Source organism: Plectrocnemia conspersa, unplaced genomic scaffold (assembly GCF_051122295.1).
Source record: "Plectrocnemia conspersa isolate PC_06_02 unplaced genomic scaffold, ASM5112229v1 ptg000009l, whole genome shotgun sequence".
Taxonomy (NCBI): domain Eukaryota; kingdom Metazoa; phylum Arthropoda; class Insecta; order Trichoptera; family Polycentropodidae; genus Plectrocnemia; species Plectrocnemia conspersa.
In genome coordinates, this window is record NW_028277173.1 from 4584246 (window position 1) to 4605993 (window position 21748).

Consider the following 21748-nt stretch of genomic DNA (forward strand, 5'->3'; position numbering starts at 1 on the left):
TGTGACATATACAATTTTTTTTTTTACGCTACGCGGTGAAATTCGCACGACCGTTCAACACGGAATTCCTCTTCCTCGGGCCTACAATTAAAGAAATACTTTAAATAATTGTATTTTTTAGCACTTATAATATTATATATTTGACTAAGAGCACTTATGGAATCAACTAAAGTGGAGAAATAATTTTGGCCGTCCAGATCGGGCAAAAATACCACACAGTGCAGCGATCGTGAAGACGCCCATATTGAAATTGAATCGTTCTATCTCAGTTTGCGATAAACCATATCATTATCTCTCTCTCTCTCGTCACTTAACACGCGAGAGAGCGAAAGGGGAAGTATCTCGCCGCTCGCGCTCGAAAGAAAAATGCGTCTTCGGAAACCGACTTCGGAATTTTTCGAGGCGGTCGAAGTTGTCCGCGTCGACCTAAATTACTCCCACTTTACCTTCCGTTCGCGGTAACCTCGGAGAACTTCCGAGAGATTTTAGAGCGGGGACAACCGAGCTCGACCGAAGTAACCCCGAATTTTCACATTATATTCTCCGTCCTTGGCCAACTGTCGCCTACTTTCGGAGAGTGAAGTGCAAGCATAACAATTTGGTTTTTGAGCGTGACATTAAAAAATGAATTACAAATATTAAAAAGACATGCCACACCTAGAGGGCTTTAAAAATCATATGTAAATTCGAAAATCGTTATATCGAAACGTCAACTCGCACTAACGAGTAATTGACAATGCGCAAACGGCACAACAATTCTTGTCTATGGTGTGACATTTGCAGCTGATATCGGAAGACAATTCACTATGTCCACAAAACTACCAGTGCTGGGCTTGATTACCCACAAACAACGGGTCGTCAGGCTCTACAAAGGTGCATTGAAAGCTCTTCAAGATATATATTATGATAGGTTCGATGTCACTTTTCTTATGTAACACTGCTTTGACGTTTGGCAAAAGATGTTAAAAAATAGTCGATTGAATCGGGTTTATTTTTCAGAACCGAGTTTCGTTATGAAGCTACGCTAATGCGAGCTCGCTTCGAAAAACAAAGGAATGAACCCAATATGAGAAAGGCACATAAGCTAGTCTTGGACGGCGAAGAAGAGCTCTTCCAAGAATCTCACATATTCCCCTTTAAATGTTTGTACATTTAAACGACGGTTTTAGTTGCGATACAACATTGTTATATATTATATTTTCGTTACGCAGATGCAAACAGCCCCGGAGGCATCGCTTACGGCATTACGGTCACTGCGCCGGACCAAGTCCTCGATCTTTGGCATCCGTTAGAAAAAGCAGCATATCCCGAGTATTTCAAGAGGAGGGAGCAAAGAAAGAAGGAGTATGTCGCCTGGTGGGAACAGCAATACGGTAAACCCACCAACGACACTAGCGGCGGTCATCATTAGATAATCAACTAAACAAATTGTTTATATTTTTTTTTCGATTGTTAGCGACTTCCTATAGTTTTGCCATTATAAACATATTTCGAATAGTCTTACTGATGGTATAAATGAAAGGAATATATAATAAATATTTAAGTCTTGATTTATATTATGTATTTTTTCTAATTACATCTTTAATGCCTATTTTTTCAGAAACTAATTTAAGAAAAGAATTCTATTATATTCTTAAAATACTATGTTTTTGTTGACCTTCTGCACAAATATTTTTTGTCTCAGTTTGTCTTACTTACACATCGTGAAACTGAATTGTTAGCAGATGATATGATACTAGTGTTATAGTTTGTTTAAATCCAAAAAAGCTATTATATACAGGTCTTAATTTTACTGGCAAACACTTTTAAGGTGTTTCTTATTTTTATACATAGCTAATGGTACTGACGTAAAAATGTTATCGGTTGTTTCACCTCCACTGGTGCTATATTTTCATTGAACCATGTCCATCGCTATCCCGTTTTGATTTATTATTCTGCGTTTGCAGATTAAGTAAATATGATGTCGAGGGATCAGTTGTAATCAAAATTGTTATGTCTTATCCATCATTTGGCCTATATATGTATATCATATACATATATATAATACACGCTAAATGGATAATTTTCTCTCAAGGCTGGCAAACGTTCATCCACAGTTATATTTGAACTGATTCAATTTAATAGGAAATTATTTTAAGAAATATGTGCATTTAAATAAATACTTTGTTCCATAAAACGAATCTTTTATGCATTAATACAATAAAAAATGAGCATTAAGTAAATATATCTGTTCAATAAAAAATATTAGATTAAACAATATTTTATTTGTAAACGAATGATTCATACTATTGAAAATATAACTTCACCGTAACAATTGCAAAAAGTCCAATTGCTATTCAAACCCAAACCTAATCTAATTAAAGTTCCAAAATTAATTATGAAATATTAATATATACGAATTATAGTATATATTAAAATTTCTTTAATCTACAATTTTATTAGTTTAACAGACAAAAATAATAATTTTAGTGCACACTACAAATAAAATATTGCTAAATTTTTTTTTTTATTGAAAATACTTTTTTTAATGCTCATTTTTTAATATTCAAATATTTTAGTGCACACTACATAAAAAATACTGCTCAATGTAATATTTTTTATTGAATAAAGATATATTTATTTAATGCTCATTTTTTAATATGTTAATGCACAAATCATTCATTTTAATGCGTATTACAAATAAAGTGCTGCTTAATTTTATAGCTACAGCCAGGGCTTTTTTTAAACAAAAAATTAAATTGTAGCTTCTTATCTTTCAATGTTTTGTATCCATACTTTTAAACTTGGGGTTAAACTTTTACACTTAAAAATAATTAAAATGAAAATAATGATGTCATATTTACGTAAAAATAAAGAAATGAAATGTTACGCAGATTGTCAATGTTTTTAAACATTAAAAATACTGTAAAAAAAGGTGCCAGAATGCTGTTCCACCGCGTTACATGACAAAAAGCCCTGGTTACAGCCATTTACAGTACCAGACAAAAGTTTAAGACCAAAACCTGCAACAACATTCAGTCATGAACTATTAAAAATATTGTTACCCAATTAAAAAATAGCCTATTTTCTGCATTATCCATAATAATAATATTATGGCATATTTTTTAGACTAACCCTTCCTAATTCTACACAAAAGGTCGTAAAAGGGACAAGCGTGAATAATCCGATCCAGCTGTTAAATATGCGATGGCGGGAGCTTAACAACTCTTTTAATTTTTTATCTATGTAAATTCATTTACATGTATTCTAAACTACAAATTGCAACGTGGAAAAAAATTTGTTCCCTTTTTTCATTTAATTCCGTCTTATTGAACTGTTTACACGCGTTGATTTTGTGGACGTAAAAAATAAAATCACTTGCTACAATGGGGCGGAAAAATAATTTGATCGCAGAAAAAAGAACATGCAATTATCACTCTTTACCAAGACAACAGAACTCGGCGATATATTGCCTAAAAATTAAATATCTCTAAGACCATAGTGGAGAAAGATGTGAAAATTTGTAAAGATTTGTAAAGGCGTTGAAAACATATCAGTATCAACCGTTCAACATTGATTAAGGGTACGCATTGTTTCCAAAAAGCCTTTGCTACGGCGAGAAAATGAAAAGAAGAAGTACGATTATAACATTTTAAGATTAGTGCAAATTTTTATGGTCTTTCGAATCAAAATTTGAATAAGGCGCATACACACACATTTACAGTTGCTGCCATTTTTGTTAATTATAATATAAATTGATACATATTATTGTAAAGTGGCGTTTTAATTAAAATTTAACCAGTCACTATAATGAGGGAAGAACAGGTCGTCGCATGTACAGCATTTATTTTACTGCAAGAAGCTGATCAAAAAAAGAAGAAAAAACGACGCCGGTGGATGACCTCTCTTTTCAAAAGTAGGGAGCAGCGTGGTGGAACAAAATTAATGTCTGACCTTAAAGCTTAATTGGAATATGGGCTATTTAAAAATTTCTCCCGAATGAAAGCTACAGATTTTTAATTTTTATTCAATTGTGTAGGCCCCAAAATTTCCAAAGATGACACCTCTTTTAGGAGAGCTATACCTGCATCAGAAAGATTAATGGTCACTCTGAGATATTTAGCTACTGGGGATTCAAATGCTAGCTTAATGTACACCTTTAAAATATCAAAACAGCTCATCTGCAAGATTGTACCTGAAGTTTGTTCAGTAATAATTTAAAGTCTACAGGAATATGTTAAGGTAAGTAAATACTTTTTTTTTGTAATGTTTAGTAATATTACCTTTATTCATGAAACTGAACGCTTCATAAGATTCCCATCTTGTCTGGACGAAGTACCGTTACACGAAATAGCATGCTTTATCTCTTTCTTCGTTGCATGCAACACCCCTCCCACTTCTCTTTCTCAGGGATCGGCGTCAGTCCTGGATTGTTAAATGAATAAATTTTATTAACCTACAATACCACTTACTTCATTCCATAATTTTACTACTTACATAACTGATTATTTTTCTTTTGCGCAGAATTTCAACGATCTTTTAAATAAATAGAATTATTATAGGCATTATTAAATGTGCTCCTACTAATGGTTGTTTACAAAAGCAATAAAATATTTGTATATATTATGAGAAAAGAGCATTATTATATAATAAAAATGAAATAGTAAATATTTCTTTAGAAGCGCAGAGTAACACTCCCACGGTGTATGGCTGAGAGGCAAATAGTAATGGATTCTAATTAGAATGTAACGGTATATCGTCGAGCGTGATGGGGAATCTTATGATACAAACCGAACACAACATAATACAAACTTATTTTTAAATACACGGAAACATATTTATTATTAAAAAAGAAAGAAGAAACAACTGTATACATTTGTAATAGTGTAAGATTTTAATTTTAGAAAATTGAGCATCCTCACAGATACATTTACTTTTTGTAGTATCTGGTTACTTTGGTGAGAATTTATGGACAAATTGTGCCAATGGTGAGAAATCTGAGTTTTCAGGGGGGACTGGTGCAACTTTATGAATCGATTGTGGAGGTGGTGGGTCGATTGTAGGTCTTTAAGTATGTTGATGTAGCTCGGCATCACTGGTTTGGGAAGCAGTTGATGGGGATGGGGAAGGGGACTGGGAAGTGTGTGTGTATGACAGCGAAGGAGATGGCCAAGTATGGGTATTACTGATATTATGTTGCTTATAAGAATTATAGAACTTGTTCTGTGTTTGTGAATGTGGTGTAGTGCATTCCTTCTCATATAAACCCATATCGGCTTTGAAAAGAATTTCTCCGACCAAATGTTCTACTACACTTCTTGTATGCTGACTGTATTTTCTGTGCTTGGCTGCAAAATAATCCCCATAAGTAGAGCTTTCGTCTCGAGAATATCGTTTTTCGTTGATTTTCATCATTAAGGCATAAGCCTTGTCTGCCCTGGATTGGTTACGTTGATTTGGCACAGAGGGATCTAAGAGGCGTGATTTCTTTCGTCTACTACTGCGTGGTGTTGTCGTTGATTCATCATTGTCCGTGCTCTCATCATCTGTGTCCTGATTCTGGCTTGGTTTTGCAGTAGGGTTGCAATTTCCCTTTGTGTTGATATATCTTTCCTCGATGTTTTGGTACAAAAGCTCCTGAAACAGAAATGGAACGAACGATATTAAAAATAGGGTAAGCTTGCTTTTTTTACTATTTTAAATATGTTAAATGTGAGTGAATGATATTTTTCTGATATATGTTAAGTATTAGTCAAGTTTACATTTGGAGGACTTCAAGATTTAAAATTGTTCTTTGCTTACAACAGAGCTATAAAAAGTGCATCAAAAAATGAAATAATCTGGGAGGAAAGCAGAGTAGAATGGCAAGATATGTATGCATGAAAAATCTGAGCGAAAAATAATAAAACTTAATAATAGAAGAATAATTTCGAAATTTATGTGATTGTAATTTACATTTTTTGTGTTTTCTATTGAGTGCAAAAATGCGTTTTATAATAATAATAACGCCTACAGAAGTTAAATAAAAATGAAAAAATAAAAGGTATTCACTTACCTCTGTGTTCACTGTCTTTTTGACAGCGAATTTATCCTGCAGGAAGCCCATACTGCTAAAAGCAAACCACGTGGATTTATAGACTCCGTCTACTCTACTCCCAGTTTTATTATCCTCCCTTTGTCTTTCACGACGAAAAGATGTCATTAAAGACTCCATTTTTTTTTTCACATCGTGCACATTAAGTTCTAAAACTTCACTTATTTCCCTCCAAGCGTCTAATCTTTTCGACTTGTTTTTGTATTCACAGTTCGTGGTATCCCATAAACATTCCCGTTCACGATAAAAATCTATCAGTTTTAATGCAGTCTTATTATTCCACTCCATACTCCAGCACTTTTCAACACAAGATAAACCAACGAACGGCAACCAAGGCCACCCGCCTCGTTGGTTCTGACTTATTTCCATTCATCAGTGTGCGACGCTTCTGCCCCCAAGCGTGAAATGAGCGAACTTCAACTGACATATCGTTCGAAAGTCCGTTCGCATCAAAATCGACTAAATAAATGCAATTTAGATTACATTGCGTCACTTCAAATATTAACAGAATAAAACTAATACTTTATTCAAGTCGCGTTAGCACAAATATCGCCCATAATACATCCATGTAGCATCTACAAACAACTATGAGATAATAAATATGAAAATTTGTTGAAATTGACAAATTAATACACAATATGAATTTGAGGCAAAAATTAATGATTAATATAAATCTACATATTCCTTTCGGCACCTTTTGTAAAAATACATTTGATCAAAAATTTGTTCACCAAACTACGGCCCGCGGGCCAAATCCGGCCCTTGAAACTTTCTATTTATATTATTATATTTAAATAATTCACAAATATTCACTATAAATTTTATTTATCCCTTATTTTTATCTATTAAAAAATGTTATCAAAAAAGAGAGAGGTGGACAATGAATGTCGAGTTTTTAATGAACAGTAGACGATGAAATATTTTTTCATTCAGTGTAGAGACAAAAGTTTGTGTCATATTTGCAACGAAACTGTGGCAATTTTCATAGAATACAATTTGAAAAGACATCATGTTAGTAAACATGGTGAAAAATATGATAAATTCCATGAAGAAATAAGTGGAAAAATTGTTAAATATCTCAGAAATAATTTATCAAGCCAAAAATTATAAACCAGAATGCAGACGTGGTTAAAGTCATTACTGTATCGCAACAATCATTGCTGAAGAAGGTAGACTGCTTACAGATGGCGAATTTGTTAAAAGATGTGTATTATCAATAGCAGAAGAAGTATTTCTAGTTCAGTACGAACATTTGCCGGCGTAAGTTTATCTTCCAGTACAATTACTCGTAAAGATGAGGATTTGGGATTGGATATCTGTTCTCAACTTAAAGAAAAAGCTAGTAAATTTACTATTTTTCCCTGGCACTGGATGAGAGCGAAGATATAAGTTAGTGATATTTATGCGTGGTATAAATTCACAGTTTGAAGTAACTGAAGAATTAGCAGCATTAAAGAGCCTCGACGATACTACAATTGGAGAAAATCTATTTTTAACTATATCAGAAGCAATCGAGGAATTATAATTAAATTGGGAAAAACTTACCTGTTTGACTACCGACGGCCCGAAAAATATGATCGGTTCTAACACTGGTTTAATTGGTCGAATTAACAGTTTATTTAAATCGAAATGTTTTGAGGCACCAACTCAGAGCTGGATATTCTTTATCGAGAGATATCCAGAATTGTGATAATGAGTGTATTTTATGTCTGGACACCAGAGTGACATCAGAAGATAATTCGATCAGCTTTTCTTTTTCAAGACGATCGAGTGCACACGATTTTATGTCTTCTAAAAAGGGATTATTTATCCATAGGTTTACCTTATGTAGATCTTCACGTTCAGGAAAATAATTATTAAAGTTTTCAACTAACGCTCTTAAGTGCTTAGTTATCCTGTTGAATATGACTTCCTGGTTGATATGAGCAGCATTTAAAAATTCTTCCAAAAGTGGAAACATTCCTATATTTTTCTCTTGTACGCAACTATCCCAAAGAGCCAACTTGTTTTTAAACGCATCTATTTTATTTCTTAGTGTAAACATATTAGTAGAAGACCCCTGAAGAGAAATATTAAGTTCGTTCAGAAGGTTAAATATATCCGCCATGTACGCGAGCATAGCCATCCATTCATCATTCAACAAAGACTCTACTAGGTCAGATTTCCACTCTCTCAGAAACTGTTTAAGATAGAAAGAGGAATCAGTAGAAAATATTCACTCACATAGTGTCGTGAACATAGCTCGACTACGAATTTCGTTAATGATCTTCATCTCGTCATTCATCACAGCGTTTAGTTCAGAAGAAAGCTTCTTTGCAGCTAGATACTCCCAGTAGATTATACAGTAAATGAATAAAACTTTTGAGTGCGCGACTTCCTTTATTTTCGCAAATACTCCCGAATGACGGCCAGTCATGCTTACAGCACTGTCCGTACGTACACCAATGCATTTCTTCCATAGTAAGCCCTGTGCTTGAAAACACTCATCAAGAGAATTAAATATCTCTGAACTAGAGGTTCGTCCAAGTAAATCAAGGCAACAAAGAAGTTCTTTCCTTAAGTCGTCATCTTCACTACACCTCACAAAGCAAAGTAATAGCATGGTTACTCACGTCAGTTGATTCATCAAGTTGAATCGCGAACTTGAACGTTGAACTTGATTTTCAATATCGATAGCCAAGTCAACAATTCTCTTCTGAATAGTGGTGTCCGAAAGTGATACAGTTTCCAGTTTTTTAGATGCTGTGGGCTCAAATTTTTTTGTACGACATCTAATAGGCATAGGAGTACTAACTATTCACCAATAGTAAACAATTTTTTTCGTTTTAGCTATTCGTCATCGTTTTCATTTAACTTTTCTGAAGTTTCATCTGGTCATAAAATCTTTTAAAAAAAGTCCAGTGGCTTATCACTATGCTTCGAATGCAAATGACGAGCCAGTTTGAACGGTTTCATAGTGTCATTTGAAAGAATTTCAGAACATATTATACACAAAGGCCGTGGCGATACTTAACTGCCAGGGGTTATAATAAAACCAAACTTTAAATATTCATTATCGTAACGCCTAACAAAGATTCCTTTTCTCTTTTTGTTTTGTATTGTGCACTCTTAAGTATCAGGAATTCTCTTTTTTTTAGCTTCTTCTAAACACGAAACACTAGTACTTGGCATAGTTTCGGCGTGACACTAGTTTTCATCTGAATATTGTCCTTGCCTCTACTAAAGAAGTTTTAAAGGTTTTGCGGATTGTCTATTTGTATCCATATTGTATAGGTCATACTTTTAACAAAATCACTTGTTTTCCGAAATTAGACAACACAATATTAAAAATAAAGCCTATAAAAACACGAGCTTAATAAATAAATGTTGTCGACAGGTAAGCTGACGCAGTTCTAGCATTCAGTCTCTGCCAGGGCTGTGTCGCGCCAGTAGGGGATTCCCCGAAATGGATGAAAGTTTGCATGGACCGGCACCGGTCCATGGACCACCAGGTTGAAGACTGCTTTATAGCACAAAAGGGTAAGATTTTTCTCGTGGTTACTGTTCAGCATTGTCCACTGACTCGTAATAAAAATAGAGTAGTTATTTTCTTATATTTTAATCCAAATTTAGATTGTTTATTTGTAGAAAAATACCTGATAAACCTGAAGCAAATTAGTCGTGCAACTTGGAAGCAAGTTGGAAAGAATTATCTACAAAAGTTCAGATTTCATAATAAAACAGTAATTAATTTATATTATTTATTTTATGTAATTATTTTATACAACGAAAAATAACCAGTTTGTATATAATTACATCAGTTTTAAAGAAAAAATGTGTTGATGTCCATCAATATAAAAATAAGGACGAAAGAAACAATCATAATACACTTTGAAAAATGAATGATGTCATTTGAAATGTGTTCTGTTGAATGAGTATCAAATGTGACTAGACTATTTTTTTCGATAAAGATAAACAGAAAACGCAATAAAATTATTTAGTAGGAATATTCACTCTGTACAGATAATAAAATATAATCTAATATACATACATGTATTTTAATATACTTTACACATAAGTTCAGTTCAAAATTTAAACTAATAAAAAACATATGCACCCACTTGCCTTATTAAGTAAAAAATATATTAACAAGTATTTAAAACTTTTAGAACCGATTTTGTGTTCAAAAATTTACACAAACGAGCAAACTGTGATTCCTGACGGCATACGTATAAGCGTATGACTCGATATACACATATAAAAATGTAGAAAATTGAATTCCGTCCGTTTTATTGACCGCCAAGGGTTCGTCCGCGTCCCCATTGGTGTCGATCGAAAATACCCTGGCGTTGTTCTTGACCGGGCGGCGCCCTGTTTTGTGGAGGGACTCCGAAACCGGAAACACCGCCTCTCACATCTGGGAAGATTGATCTCCTAAAAATAAAAATTAAATTGAGCAGTTTTAGTTCATAACTTGCATTGCAATTTGAAAATCATCGTCGTTCTTATTTTTATGCTATATATTATACAATAGCAAAAAATTCTTTATATTTTAATGAGCCCGAAAACCTTTATGACTAAAATCATCTTTGTATGCAGGTTGCGATAGTTGTGAATATACAAGAAGTGGGCGGCTAAATAAAAAATCATAAAAAAGCAACGAAATTCAAATATTTTCAAATAAATTTAAACTCCCACATTCAGTGTTAAAATAAATAATCTCCAATAGAAACTTTCTTGATGTCTGCAGAAGATATTAATAACGCTCAAGTGCCAGCGGCCTGTGTGTAAATCAAATATTATATTTGTCTTATATCAATTAGTGGATCTCGATCTGATTTAATATTTTTTTAAGGAAAGTGAAATCTAATTTTCAGAATATTGACTGCTTCGTTATAATTGATGAGGCTGATTGTGGGACCTATGCATAAGCAAGTTTACGTCGCTTGTTTGATTTGTAAGGACGGTATTCATAAACACACATGGCATACGAATCTTGAGTCAACATACCCCTCACCATGAAAAATTACTTAGTTATTCAGTAATTTTATCAAAATCTGGTTTTAACGATGCATCTTAAATAAGTATAAATATATATATTCTTACAAAAACTCTGGCGTCTTCAATAAAGTAGGCCCTCCGATGCTCTGTGGATATTCAAACATCAGGAAGTAATACGCATGACCGACTGCTATACCGACCAGTTCCATAATACCGCTGAAAGAAAATTTGAAACCATTTTAATATAATATATACTCATGATGAATAAAAAAAAGCATATAAAATTACCCTCCGCTGAGTACGAAATTGAATCCGAAGAGCACCCACGGTAAGTAAACAGCTTTGAAACGTGTACCGAACCAAAACGATACAATCGTCTCTTTATTTAGCTGACACCAGATATACAAGACTGATAAAACCATCGGATCCATCAATATCTATATCATAATCAATGATTACAACGGTGTTAAATTATATAAAAATGAATATTAATAAGAGTAAAAATTACTTGTATTTCGCCGACTATGCCGACAATCAGACAGCATATCCAGTTAAAGATCAACAAAAAGCAGTAGTCGGCCGGCCTACCGGCGAATATACCGGTCTCTAGCCTTAACGAATAATTATACAAGAAATAACAATTGATCAAGAAGTGAAATCCCGTTCCGGGACTTATCGGATAATATAAAACGGCCGTCAGAGGTCTCCATATCTAAAATTGACAAAAAGTAAATGAATATTTATATGGTGTAATGATGCAATAGATAAAATTAAATACCTGACACCCATAGAATAACTGATCAAACAGTAGGACTAAATAGTAGGGTTTTAATATGCCGAATCTTCCCAATAAACTGAGGGCGAGTGTGAAAGAGAGCCAATATTTGGTGAAAAACGGCAGGCTGTTAAACCAGTCTTTGATGTCTGACATTGTCACTTGATTGCGGTGAGTTGGCTAAATGTCATCAATGGCGCTCTCGCTGCTCAAATCCAAGCTGCAGCCGATTTATGGCGATGGAATGGTCAGGTTTCAAAGGCAAACATTAAGCCGCCTACACAACATACGAAGAGTACACGTGTACTGTCGGAATTTGTCAAATAAATGCTCAGTTGTACTTTTACTCTATTATGCGGTCTTAACACCGTCAATTTTGATCATAACCAAATAAATATCTTATTATAGAGTTAAGTCATAAATATTAATAAAACGTTTGTTTAAGACTTATTTACATATAATGAAAATTAAAATGTAATTTTTTTATAACCAAAATAAGTGGTTGTCATAATTTTTCAGTTATCTTTCACGCACCTGTACTATACCACTTTTCAGAGAGTTACGCAGAAGAGAGATGGGTGGATAGATCCTCTTTTCTCTCGCGCGAATTCGCTTGTACGTGTGCGGGTGAGATGCAAAAGTGCGTATGACGTCAGTATTTGTTTGCTTGTCGTCGGGAGAATTACATCGAAGCGCATAATATTCCTGCGCTTCTCAATTATTTTTCGACCCATCAAGTATATTTATTACTTTTACTTCATCAAATAATATAAATATAAATTAACTAAATAATATTTAAGGCGATGGCCGAGAGATATAATGATTCCGATGAATCGGATCTCGAATGTAAAGTTGTAGAATGTCTCTCGGATAACGAAGACGTGATTGAAATGTTTGAATTGAAATCTGACGAAGATTGTTGCAATTACGAAGTAAGTACTTTTCACGTTTACATTGGAAATTATTATTTATTATAGGAGCAGTAATAACAATTTTTCATTATTTATAGCTCATATCAAATATGTCAGATTCATCGGAGTCTAATGAAAACACGGAACATCCGTATAATGTAAGAATAATATTAACATTTTGTTGTGATAAAAAAATATGACAAATATTTATTATTTTGCAGGAAACTTTTTATACATACATCAAAATCGGTGCATGTTTGGAGCTCACGTCCTCTATCTTTGGGTTTTTCGTTTAGTTTTGCTGATAACATGTGTTGACGCCCGTTTCGCCTATTGTATGCGTTCGCAAATAATATATTGGTCCTTCGAATCGGGTACTTGAAACGACGTTCATACGTCGCAAAGGTCTGAATCTAAAAACAATGTCGTAACCTCAAAGTCATCAATAACATATAATTCTGAGGTCTGAATCCAAAATACATGTACATGTATATAAGTTTTATTGAATTCGTTTCGTAACGACGATCGGAGTCTGGTTTGTCAAATATTGACATTTCCGAGCACTGTAAGACGGCGTTCGCGAACGCATACAATAGGCGAAACGGGCGTCAACAACATGTGCTTGAAGTATTATGTTTAGAAAAAATTCGCACAGTTCTGTTGTCAAGTACAAAAGTTTTTAACACAGATAGTAACGGCAACAAAAACGACGGCAGAGAAAAATCGGTAATTAATTTTTATTAACAGAATAAAAGGCGAAGAGTACCTAGGAGAGAAAATGACTCGTGATATTCTTGCGTACGAGCGACAAAGCGGTGAGCAATCAGAATATTTATGGAACTTATTGATAATATGCTTTTTATACCTATACGTATACAAATTTAAAAGTACAGCAAATATTGCTGTCCAAAATACAAAGAAGCCACTATGCGCAGAATCATGCTCTAGTATTTCTTATATTAAGAATTAGATGATTTTTTACAAATTAGAGAATTATATTGCGAAATAAAGCGAATTTATAAAACCTCAAGCGATTCGTAATATTATTTTTTTTAACAAAAAAAAATATATATTTTTTTAACTAGTAGTAATTTATTTTGAAATATATTTTAATGTCTATTTTACTTCTTTTGCATATTAAAAAAGTTGCAATAATTGAACTACGGTTTAATATTATTGTTTTAGTTTTAAATTAAAACAATAACTAAAATAAATTTAAATTTTGCAAGTGAATTTAAAAAGTTTTTTAATGTTTTTCAAATACGTTTATTATAATTTATAAGAAAAATAAGATTAACCAAATATATGGCCAAATAAAATTGCACTTCGGCCCTAGCCGCTCTAATACATCTCTTTCTTTACCGACGTCGGCCCGATAGCCTCGCGTCAAAATCCGTTCGGCGGCTATCCCCGCTTTGCGATCCACGACTGACGCCTTCGCCCCTCGCAACCATGTCGGACGTCGACGTGTACGTTTGGCATTGCTCGCCGGCATTATACCCGTATCCTTAGGAAGTAAACAATTCAACATACGTATCTCGCATTCAAACCAGATCACCAAAATCGGGCATGGCCTCCGAATTTGGCCCCCATTTGGCCAACTTCGTCTCAAACGTAAGCGCGATCATACCGATCGCCCATTTGTGACTGAAGAAAGTTGACGTGGATGACGCATGATCCGAGTTAGACACGAATGTCAATTGAGGTTATGTTGATGCGTTTTACTGAATGATGATATTTAACAGGCTCCCTCTTCTGATCGAACCCAAATTAAAAACGTGACGATCATGCCTTGTTTAATCTGATTTGACACCTTATACATTTATATTTTAACCGATGTGGACGCGAATTTACTTTTTTTGTTATGTTACAGTGAAGTGCCCTCCGCGCCAGTTTTGAGCGGAGGCAGTATGGACGTTAATACTGCTCTTCAAGAAGTCTTGAAGACGGCCCTTATCCACGATGGACTCGTGCACGGATTACATCAAGCGACCAAAGCTTTAGACAAGTAAGTCGCCCGCCAGTTACTCTTTTCCGTTAAACATAATGATGATTTCATAGTTCAACTGATCCACATGCTGACAATTTGATTTATAGTCTTTCGTCCCTATCTGATTTAAAACACATATTAATCTTATTCGCTCATTTGAATAACTTTTATTAACTATTCATTTTTATTTTAGGAGACAGGCAGTGTTGTGCGTTTTAGCCGACAACTGCGACGAAGCATCGTACAAAAAGCTCGTACAAGCTTTATGCAACGAGCATCAAATTCCACTCGTTAAGGTAAACATGCGTTCAATTCAACGCTTTTAATGTCAATATGGCAATATTTTTATAAAACTAAAATTTTGCTTTTACCGAATCTGTTTTAGATTTGATTTTAGCGAGATTATCACAGATTAGTGATTTAACAGTGTTGCCTATATTAAATAGCACGTGTCATAGTACCAATTGATTTAATTATAAGTTACCTGGTCTCCCATTAGTGCCATAAATTTATATTCAATATTATTGAAGATAAATATTTATGATTACATTTCTATAACTAGCACATGATTTATATTTATAGGTTGACAACAACAAAAAACTTGGCGAATGGGCAGGTCTTTGCAAAATCGACAAAGACGGCAAGGCGAGAAAAATCGTCGGCTGCTCGTGCGTTGTAATCAAGGTACATAAAAAATACCAATATTATTAAAATACAAACTTACATGATGACATTGAACAGGCTCCCTCATCTGATCGAACCCAAATTAAAACTATGAAGATGAATGCCTTGTTAATTCTGATTGATTTATTAAAGTTCGTTTTATATTCTATAAAATAATCCATACTATATTAATAAATATATTTTTTGCAGGACTTCGGTGAAGAAACACCGGCTTTGGATGTCCTCAACGAATACCTGAAAACATCCAGTTAAACTTATTTTTATTAATTTAAATATTAATTAATAAAACAGTAAAAACCACACTAAAATATTTCATTCAATCAATGGAGGCAAATTGATCGCATAAGCTCCTATGAAGACTCCATCGCTTCACCTGACATTCCCTGTAAACAAAATTGCAACATTTTATCCTCTTATTGCTATTAATATGTTTCACTCTTAATTTGTACCTTCCACAATACCATTCACTTTTGCAACGTGAGCATTTTTTGGCTGCTTTATTACCGCATGTTGCACACGTTGGTCCCCCGTCGTCCATTTGCTCCATTACTTCTGAAGTATATGAAGTGCTCAATCTAAAAATTAAAGTACTACCATCATAAAATGTAATGTTGCTATAAAGGTGGTATTATGTTCAACATTTCCAGTATAACATTTTATTACTACAATATATGTCATTAGTACCAGACACTGATAAGGCGCGATTTAGGGATAATGAATTAATTTAACTATAGGCCAGACAGTGTCCTGAACAATTTTTTTGGATAAGGTCTACCCAAGAGCAGGTAAAAGTTTATGTGCCGATTTTGTGAAGTATTATCCATAAATATGGTGAATTGTTGCAATAGTACCATTAGTTTGAAATAATGTCCAAGTTTCCGTAGTTAAACATCTCACTTTAAAATATTTTCAGGTCAGTCAGTCATAAGCTTGAACTCGTGACAGCGCATCAAAGCTCCATCTGTTTCCACGTCTCACAATTTATCAATTGCATTTTTGATTGTCACTCGTTACTATTAAAATTCATCCATAACTTTCAAAAAATAATAATTAAAATTGCTTCAATAGTATTGATCATGTCATTTGTTATCGTTATTTATAATGGCAGTGGGGAGAGTGCTCTAAATGATACAACTCACTGAAATTATGATTACAATGGTGGTACGGACAGTTTAAGTGACATTATTAGGCCCAAAAGGAGACTAAGAACGCTCCAGCAACTCTTCAATCATACAACATCAACGTTAAGTATTCCTACGTCCAACGCCTTGCAACTTAACTGTCAAATTCGATAAAAAATTGCTAGTATTGTCTTACATTTCGCAACCACAAATAAATATTTATATTGGAAATAGATTACCTGACCCGAATATCCCAACAAACTGAACTCCATTTATGCTTTTCAAACTCATTAATAAATAAAATTGTTCACGAAACAATCAACGTAAACTTTTTAGGTGTTATTTTAAATATGGGAATGACTTTTACCAGATCTAAAAGATTATTTTTCTACAGTATTTACCACCCGTTCTCCATTTTACAAATCTGTTTTCAAAAGAAAAGTATATTTACAAATTTATTGGATGCTGCATTTGTACAGTAATGAAGAAATTAATCGAGAAGAAACCAGTCTTCAAAACTGCGTTAAAAAAGTAGATTTATATTTAAGATATTTGGGCGATAGATTTGAAGAATTTTTTCACTCAGATAGAGAAATAGTTGAAGCTGTAGTTAATTTTAAAATATGTTTCATGACTTATAATCCGAATAAACCTACAAAATGGGGCACTCAATGTTAATAAGGTTCCATCATTACTTTACTAAATTAACCAATCCTGAAAATCAGCTTACTATTAGGATAGTATTGCTACTATACAAAATTTTATATCAAAAAAATTACAAGACTTCTACATTCTGAATGCAATGACACTATAGCTCTTGCTTAGATGGACAAGCGGTTTGTAGGAATGCTCACCAATTATCACTCTAATGAAACTCAAATCTCACGAAGAATTAGAAGAGGATATTTCAAAACCTGAAGCGATCATAAACTATACAAAATACATGGGGAGTGTCGACAGAGCTGATCATTTTTTGTTGACATACTGCTTTCTTAGAAAGACTATTAAATGGTGCCGTAAACTGTTTTTCTGGGGATTAAGTTTCGGTAGTAAATTCATACATTTTTGTATTTTGACTGGTGAAAATATAATTTATCTGGTAAGTGCTAGTAAAATTATATGATTTCAACTTTTTCATGCGTAGTACTATATATATTTACATACTTTATCATTATTTATTTCCATGCGATGTATAAATGTTGCAGTGAATGTGTAAATTTTGGTGAAGTTATATTTTCACTAGTGAAGTTCAAATACATTTTCACTAGTAGATACATATTTCTACTAGCAAAAATATAATTTATCTAATAGGCGCTAGTGAAATTATATGCTGTTCTAAAATATCTACAAAACTCAATTTGACAGTTGCGAAACGTACATTTTCTGTTCAAACCCAAACCTAACCTACACGAATTAACCAAACGCAACATTCATTAGGTCAAGTGCAAATACAAACTAAGCCAACTAATCTCTCAGGGGGAAATAAGCTAAATAAGAAGTAGACTATATTTTCTCTGCACTTCGATATAACGCTATGTTTTAAAAATATAATTATCCTTACCGATATTATAAGAGGGCTAATCAAAGTATATTCAAACCGAATTTTGGTCAAGAAGAGGGCGCAAAATCAATTATCGGTTCTTAGAAGTCAAAAATTCGCATCGGCGCCATCGCAGTGAGAATGCTTGGTAACGAGTGTTCCCACTGACGTTTTTGACTTCTGAGAAGGAATTGTTTTTTGCGCTCTCCTATTGGTCAAAATTTGGTTTAGATATGCTTCATTCGATTTTCACTTATTGTAAGTTTTAATAATAGTATATAGTCTTAATATGAACATTAGATAACCGAGCATTTCCACGGTGACAGCATGATTTTACTGCTTTAGTCGTATATTTTTGACTTCTGAGAAGGGATAATTGTTTTTTGCGCTCTCCTATTGGTCAAAATTTGGTTTAAATATGCTTCATTCGATTCTCACTCATTGTAAATTGCAATATTGTTATAAAAAATCTTAATGTGAACACTAGATAACCGAAAGTTTCTACTGCAACGGCGACGGCACGATTTTATTGCTTTTGACATCAATTCTAAACAGAAACGTCATTTGGGGGGGAGGCAGGTGGATGCATTTGCCCCTCCTCTTGAATTCAATCAGAAAAATGCATGAAATCGAAGTATTAAAAAATAACTGCTGACTGGGCAACTATTGCCCCCCCCCTGAAAAAACTGAAATGACGTTCCTGTATGCAACTCGTTGATAGTTGTCCACAGTGTAATAATGTATGTGATTTAGTGATATACCTTCAAATTAAAAATATATTAAATAAAAAACATGACTTTAATACTGCAATAAATAAATATACCAAAATACGATGGAAAGGTTTCGAATGTTTTAAAAGAGAACTGATTACTTTATGAAGCGCTCACAGTGTAAGAGGGAAAATATGTTTAATTATTAACCATGAATGAACTTACTTCTTAGCTATATCCACCAAATCGTTTATATTAGGACTGAAATACATTTTCAGTTGCGTTTTTCCAATATCATCTTCCTTTTTATGAATCTTTTTCTGAATGGATGGCTTAATCTATTATAGCAGTGATTATTGTTTTTATTTTATTCAAATAATACTTTTTCATTTTATAATATTCTAACCTGAGGAAGCACCTCGATTAAGACTCCACATTTTTTAGACAAAGAGACCGGAGGTATATCGGCAACGCTGAGCTGACCGAGACACCTCTTTAAATCAACCAGTATTGGTATTTGGTCCATCCGTTCTTCGGTTATACGGTACAAAAGCTATTTAAATATGTTTATATAAATAAAGTATATATTAATATTGCTATAAATATTTTAATAAAAATACCTTGCAAAGTTGCGCTTTTCTGAAATTATTAATTTCATAATGATTACTAAGATCAGGGTTTAGAATCAAGCGCCATAAGGCAATCCAAGCTAATGATTCATGTCTGCATATTTTTTCAGCATCACTATCACACACGTTTTTCCATTTTCCTTCTAAATAATTTATAATATAATGTAAAATTGCTTGAAGTTAAATAATAAACTAAACCAACCTGTAAAGTACTGCAAGTTATTGTACTTGTTGTTTCTCTGCCATGGTTCCAATTGTAATAATTCAACCATCAAAAGCGGTACATCGTGCTTACCATACAACCTGCTTGAAGCCGATACGTGTATTTTGTCCAAAATGTTCACTAAACAACTAAAGAAATACCTCATTATTATATTAACACTAATAAATTATTATTTAATTTTACCTGATGATTGTCAAACATCTGAAACCGATATCATATAAAATATCTTTACCCTGCCTGTCTAGCTCTTCATATGCATTATCTGATTTTCCTTTTGAATCAAGCTCAGAGTATCCGGAACTAAAAATATCAAATATCAATGAAAAGTGCATCGAAGATGGGAAGATTATAAAATTTGAAATTTACTTTGCTAAAACCACTATTCCGGTGATCATTTCTATGCAGTAATCGACGAGATCGACTAGTAGCTCAGACATGTTTTGGCAAGCTTCTTCATCGAAGCAAACCATTTCCAGGAAACCAACGGCTACAGTTTCATGATACAACTACAATATTTGTATATATGTTATTAATTAGGACTCAACGTGTAAGTTTTATTTTTGCTTGCAAAGTAAAGTTGGTAGACTCTAGTTGAAATGCTTGGACAGCATTGATTATATTGCCAGGAGAGTGCTCAACCAGATAACACTCACAATTTAAAATGAATAATGGGGATTCTAAGCGGCGCAATATGGATAGACTACGGTATGATGAGCTGGGTAAAGGGGAATTGTGGAGGACACAAAATCTTACATTAGGTCAAAGCGTTAATAAGAAGATACATATTTGGAGTAAAAATCTTACCACTGCATACATCAAAAAAGTGCTATCAACGTTGTCTTCAGCTTGTATTATCTTTGGCAATATTGCTTGTCTCCAAATTGAAACGCAAATAGCTTCATGTAGCAAAATTGGTACCTTTGATTTAAAACGTCAAATTAAACATCGTCAGAGAAAGAAAAGTACAGACATACCTTTCCATGTGAAATCAAGGTGTCTCGGGTTAGTTCTTCTTGGCCAGTAGCAGCTTCCAAAACAGCTTGCTGTTGCAATTTTTGAAGTCTTTGATGGTGCTCTATCCATCTTGAAGGTTTTAAATAAGTTATAATAACATTTAATCAATATATTATAATAAACCTAATTTAAAAAAATTAACATTACAGGGAGCTCCCTAGAGTTTTTATATCTGATGGTGTGAAGCACTGAACGAACGAATCTAATTCACCGGGCAATAAAGCACAGAGCTGGTTTTCGGACTCCATTTTTAATCAACTGCGGTATAAACAACTGGTTGCTATATAAAAAATTGATATAACAAATTACATTAGAGATGATTTTTTATACTGATTTTCAATATTTGCAGTACATATAATATTTATATTTTAATAATAAATGAATAATAAAATTTAATTTGAAAATATTAATTTATATAATTTTAATAATACATTTTTTATTTTAAATACCAATATATTTTATTCATCCAAATTTTGCCCAATAGGAGAGCGCAAATAGCAATTATCCCTTCTCAAAAGTAAAAAATCGTGTCGGCGCCGTTGCAGTGGGAAAGCTCGTTACTGAGCTTGTTACTGAGCATTCCCACTGCAAGGGCGCCGACACGATTTTATTGCTTTTGACGAGGATTTTTGACTAATGAGAAATGATAATTGTTTTTGCGCCCTCCTATTAACCAAAATTCGAAAAATTCACAGACGAAAACCTTGAAATGAGCATTGCCGCTTCATCAAGACAAACGAGAATGTATCGCTTCTCTTTTGCATTCACAAAAATAATGCCTATGCACTAATACAGTACGAATTTTTAATGTATCAGTTAACAGCAAACTATCTTTGGATTCGATACACTCACAATTTTTAAAAATTGAAAATGAACTACCAATCTTCTTCTACATCATTAGAAAGTGATAGTATTGTTGAAACAAAACCAAAGAAAACTGTCTTCCAGCTTAACTGTGATTTTATTTTGAATTTTTATTTTTTAAATGTAATTAATTGTATTTAAAAATATGTATATTTCCTACGTAAATTTTCTGTAAATATATTTTCTATGTATGTAAATTTAGATATATTATATGCAGTGGCGTAGCTATGGGGG

The 21748-nt window shown here is 33.4% G+C and overlaps 5 protein-coding genes and 1 non-coding gene across 8 annotated transcripts; 3 read left to right on the forward strand and 3 right to left on the reverse strand.

Annotated features, from left to right (window-relative positions):
- The first annotated feature begins 761 nt into the window (after positions 1 to 761).
- Positions 762 to 1554, forward strand: ND-B22 (NADH dehydrogenase (ubiquinone) B22 subunit). The gene is made up of 3 exons (XM_088192284.1): positions 762 to 910; positions 1000 to 1142; positions 1212 to 1554. The coding sequence occupies exons 1-3, from the start codon at positions 807 to 809 to the stop codon at positions 1409 to 1411; spliced, it is 447 nt and encodes a 148-aa protein (XP_088048410.1). The 5' UTR covers positions 762 to 806; the 3' UTR covers positions 1412 to 1554.
- A 2679-nt stretch (positions 1555 to 4233) lies between these two features.
- Positions 4234 to 6473, reverse strand: LOC148231639 (uncharacterized). 2 transcript variants are annotated; one of them, XM_088192283.1, is made up of 3 exons: positions 6035 to 6473; positions 4564 to 5616; positions 4234 to 4300 (listed from the first exon to the last, which is right to left on the reverse strand). In XM_088192283.1, exons 1-2 carry the CDS (start codon positions 6440 to 6442, stop codon positions 5047 to 5049), a joined length of 978 nt encoding a protein of 325 aa, XP_088048409.1. In that variant the 5' UTR covers positions 6443 to 6473; the 3' UTR covers positions 4234 to 4300; positions 4564 to 5046. The 2 variants fall into 2 exon arrangements, with proteins under 2 accessions (XP_088048409.1, XP_088048407.1); XM_088192281.1 differs by having other exon boundaries at positions 4234 to 4404; positions 4477 to 5616.
- Positions 6474 to 9802: 3329 nt separating this feature from the next.
- Positions 9803 to 12216, reverse strand: Der-1 (derlin 1). The gene is made up of 5 exons (XM_088192330.1): positions 11832 to 12216; positions 11562 to 11765; positions 11342 to 11490; positions 11159 to 11269; positions 9803 to 10486 (listed from the first exon to the last, which is right to left on the reverse strand). The coding sequence occupies exons 1-5, from the start codon at positions 11982 to 11984 to the stop codon at positions 10342 to 10344; spliced, it is 762 nt and encodes a 253-aa protein (XP_088048456.1). The 5' UTR covers positions 11985 to 12216; the 3' UTR covers positions 9803 to 10341.
- Positions 12217 to 14091: 1875 nt separating this feature from the next.
- On the forward strand, positions 14092 to 15715 carry RpS12 (ribosomal protein S12). Of its 2 annotated transcripts, none has more exons than XM_088192440.1 (5): positions 14092 to 14254; positions 14613 to 14747; positions 14923 to 15025; positions 15312 to 15413; positions 15603 to 15715. In XM_088192440.1, the coding sequence occupies exons 2-5, from the start codon at positions 14650 to 14652 to the stop codon at positions 15663 to 15665; spliced, it is 366 nt and encodes a 121-aa protein (XP_088048566.1). In that variant the 5' UTR covers positions 14092 to 14254; positions 14613 to 14649; the 3' UTR covers positions 15666 to 15715. The 2 variants fall into 2 exon arrangements, with proteins under 2 accessions (XP_088048566.1, XP_088048565.1); XM_088192439.1 differs by having other exon boundaries at positions 14092 to 14208.
- On the forward strand, positions 14777 to 14860 carry LOC148231642 (small nucleolar RNA snR60/Z15/Z230/Z193/J17). The gene has a single exon (XR_015810887.1). It is a non-coding gene; the product is annotated as a small nucleolar RNA snR60/Z15/Z230/Z193/J17 (small nucleolar RNA).
- A 14-nt stretch (positions 15716 to 15729) lies between the features above and the next one.
- Zmynd10 (zinc finger MYND-type containing 10) lies at positions 15730 to 20989 on the reverse strand. Its single transcript, XM_088193666.1, has 11 exons — positions 20798 to 20989; positions 20611 to 20719; positions 20441 to 20554; positions 20003 to 20142; positions 19820 to 19936; positions 19616 to 19776; positions 19405 to 19556; positions 19191 to 19337; positions 19010 to 19122; positions 15863 to 15988; positions 15730 to 15796 (listed from the first exon to the last, which is right to left on the reverse strand). Exons 1-11 carry the CDS (start codon positions 20896 to 20898, stop codon positions 15730 to 15732), a joined length of 1347 nt encoding a protein of 448 aa, XP_088049792.1. The 5' UTR covers positions 20899 to 20989.
- Positions 20990 to 21748: the final 759 nt, after the last annotated feature.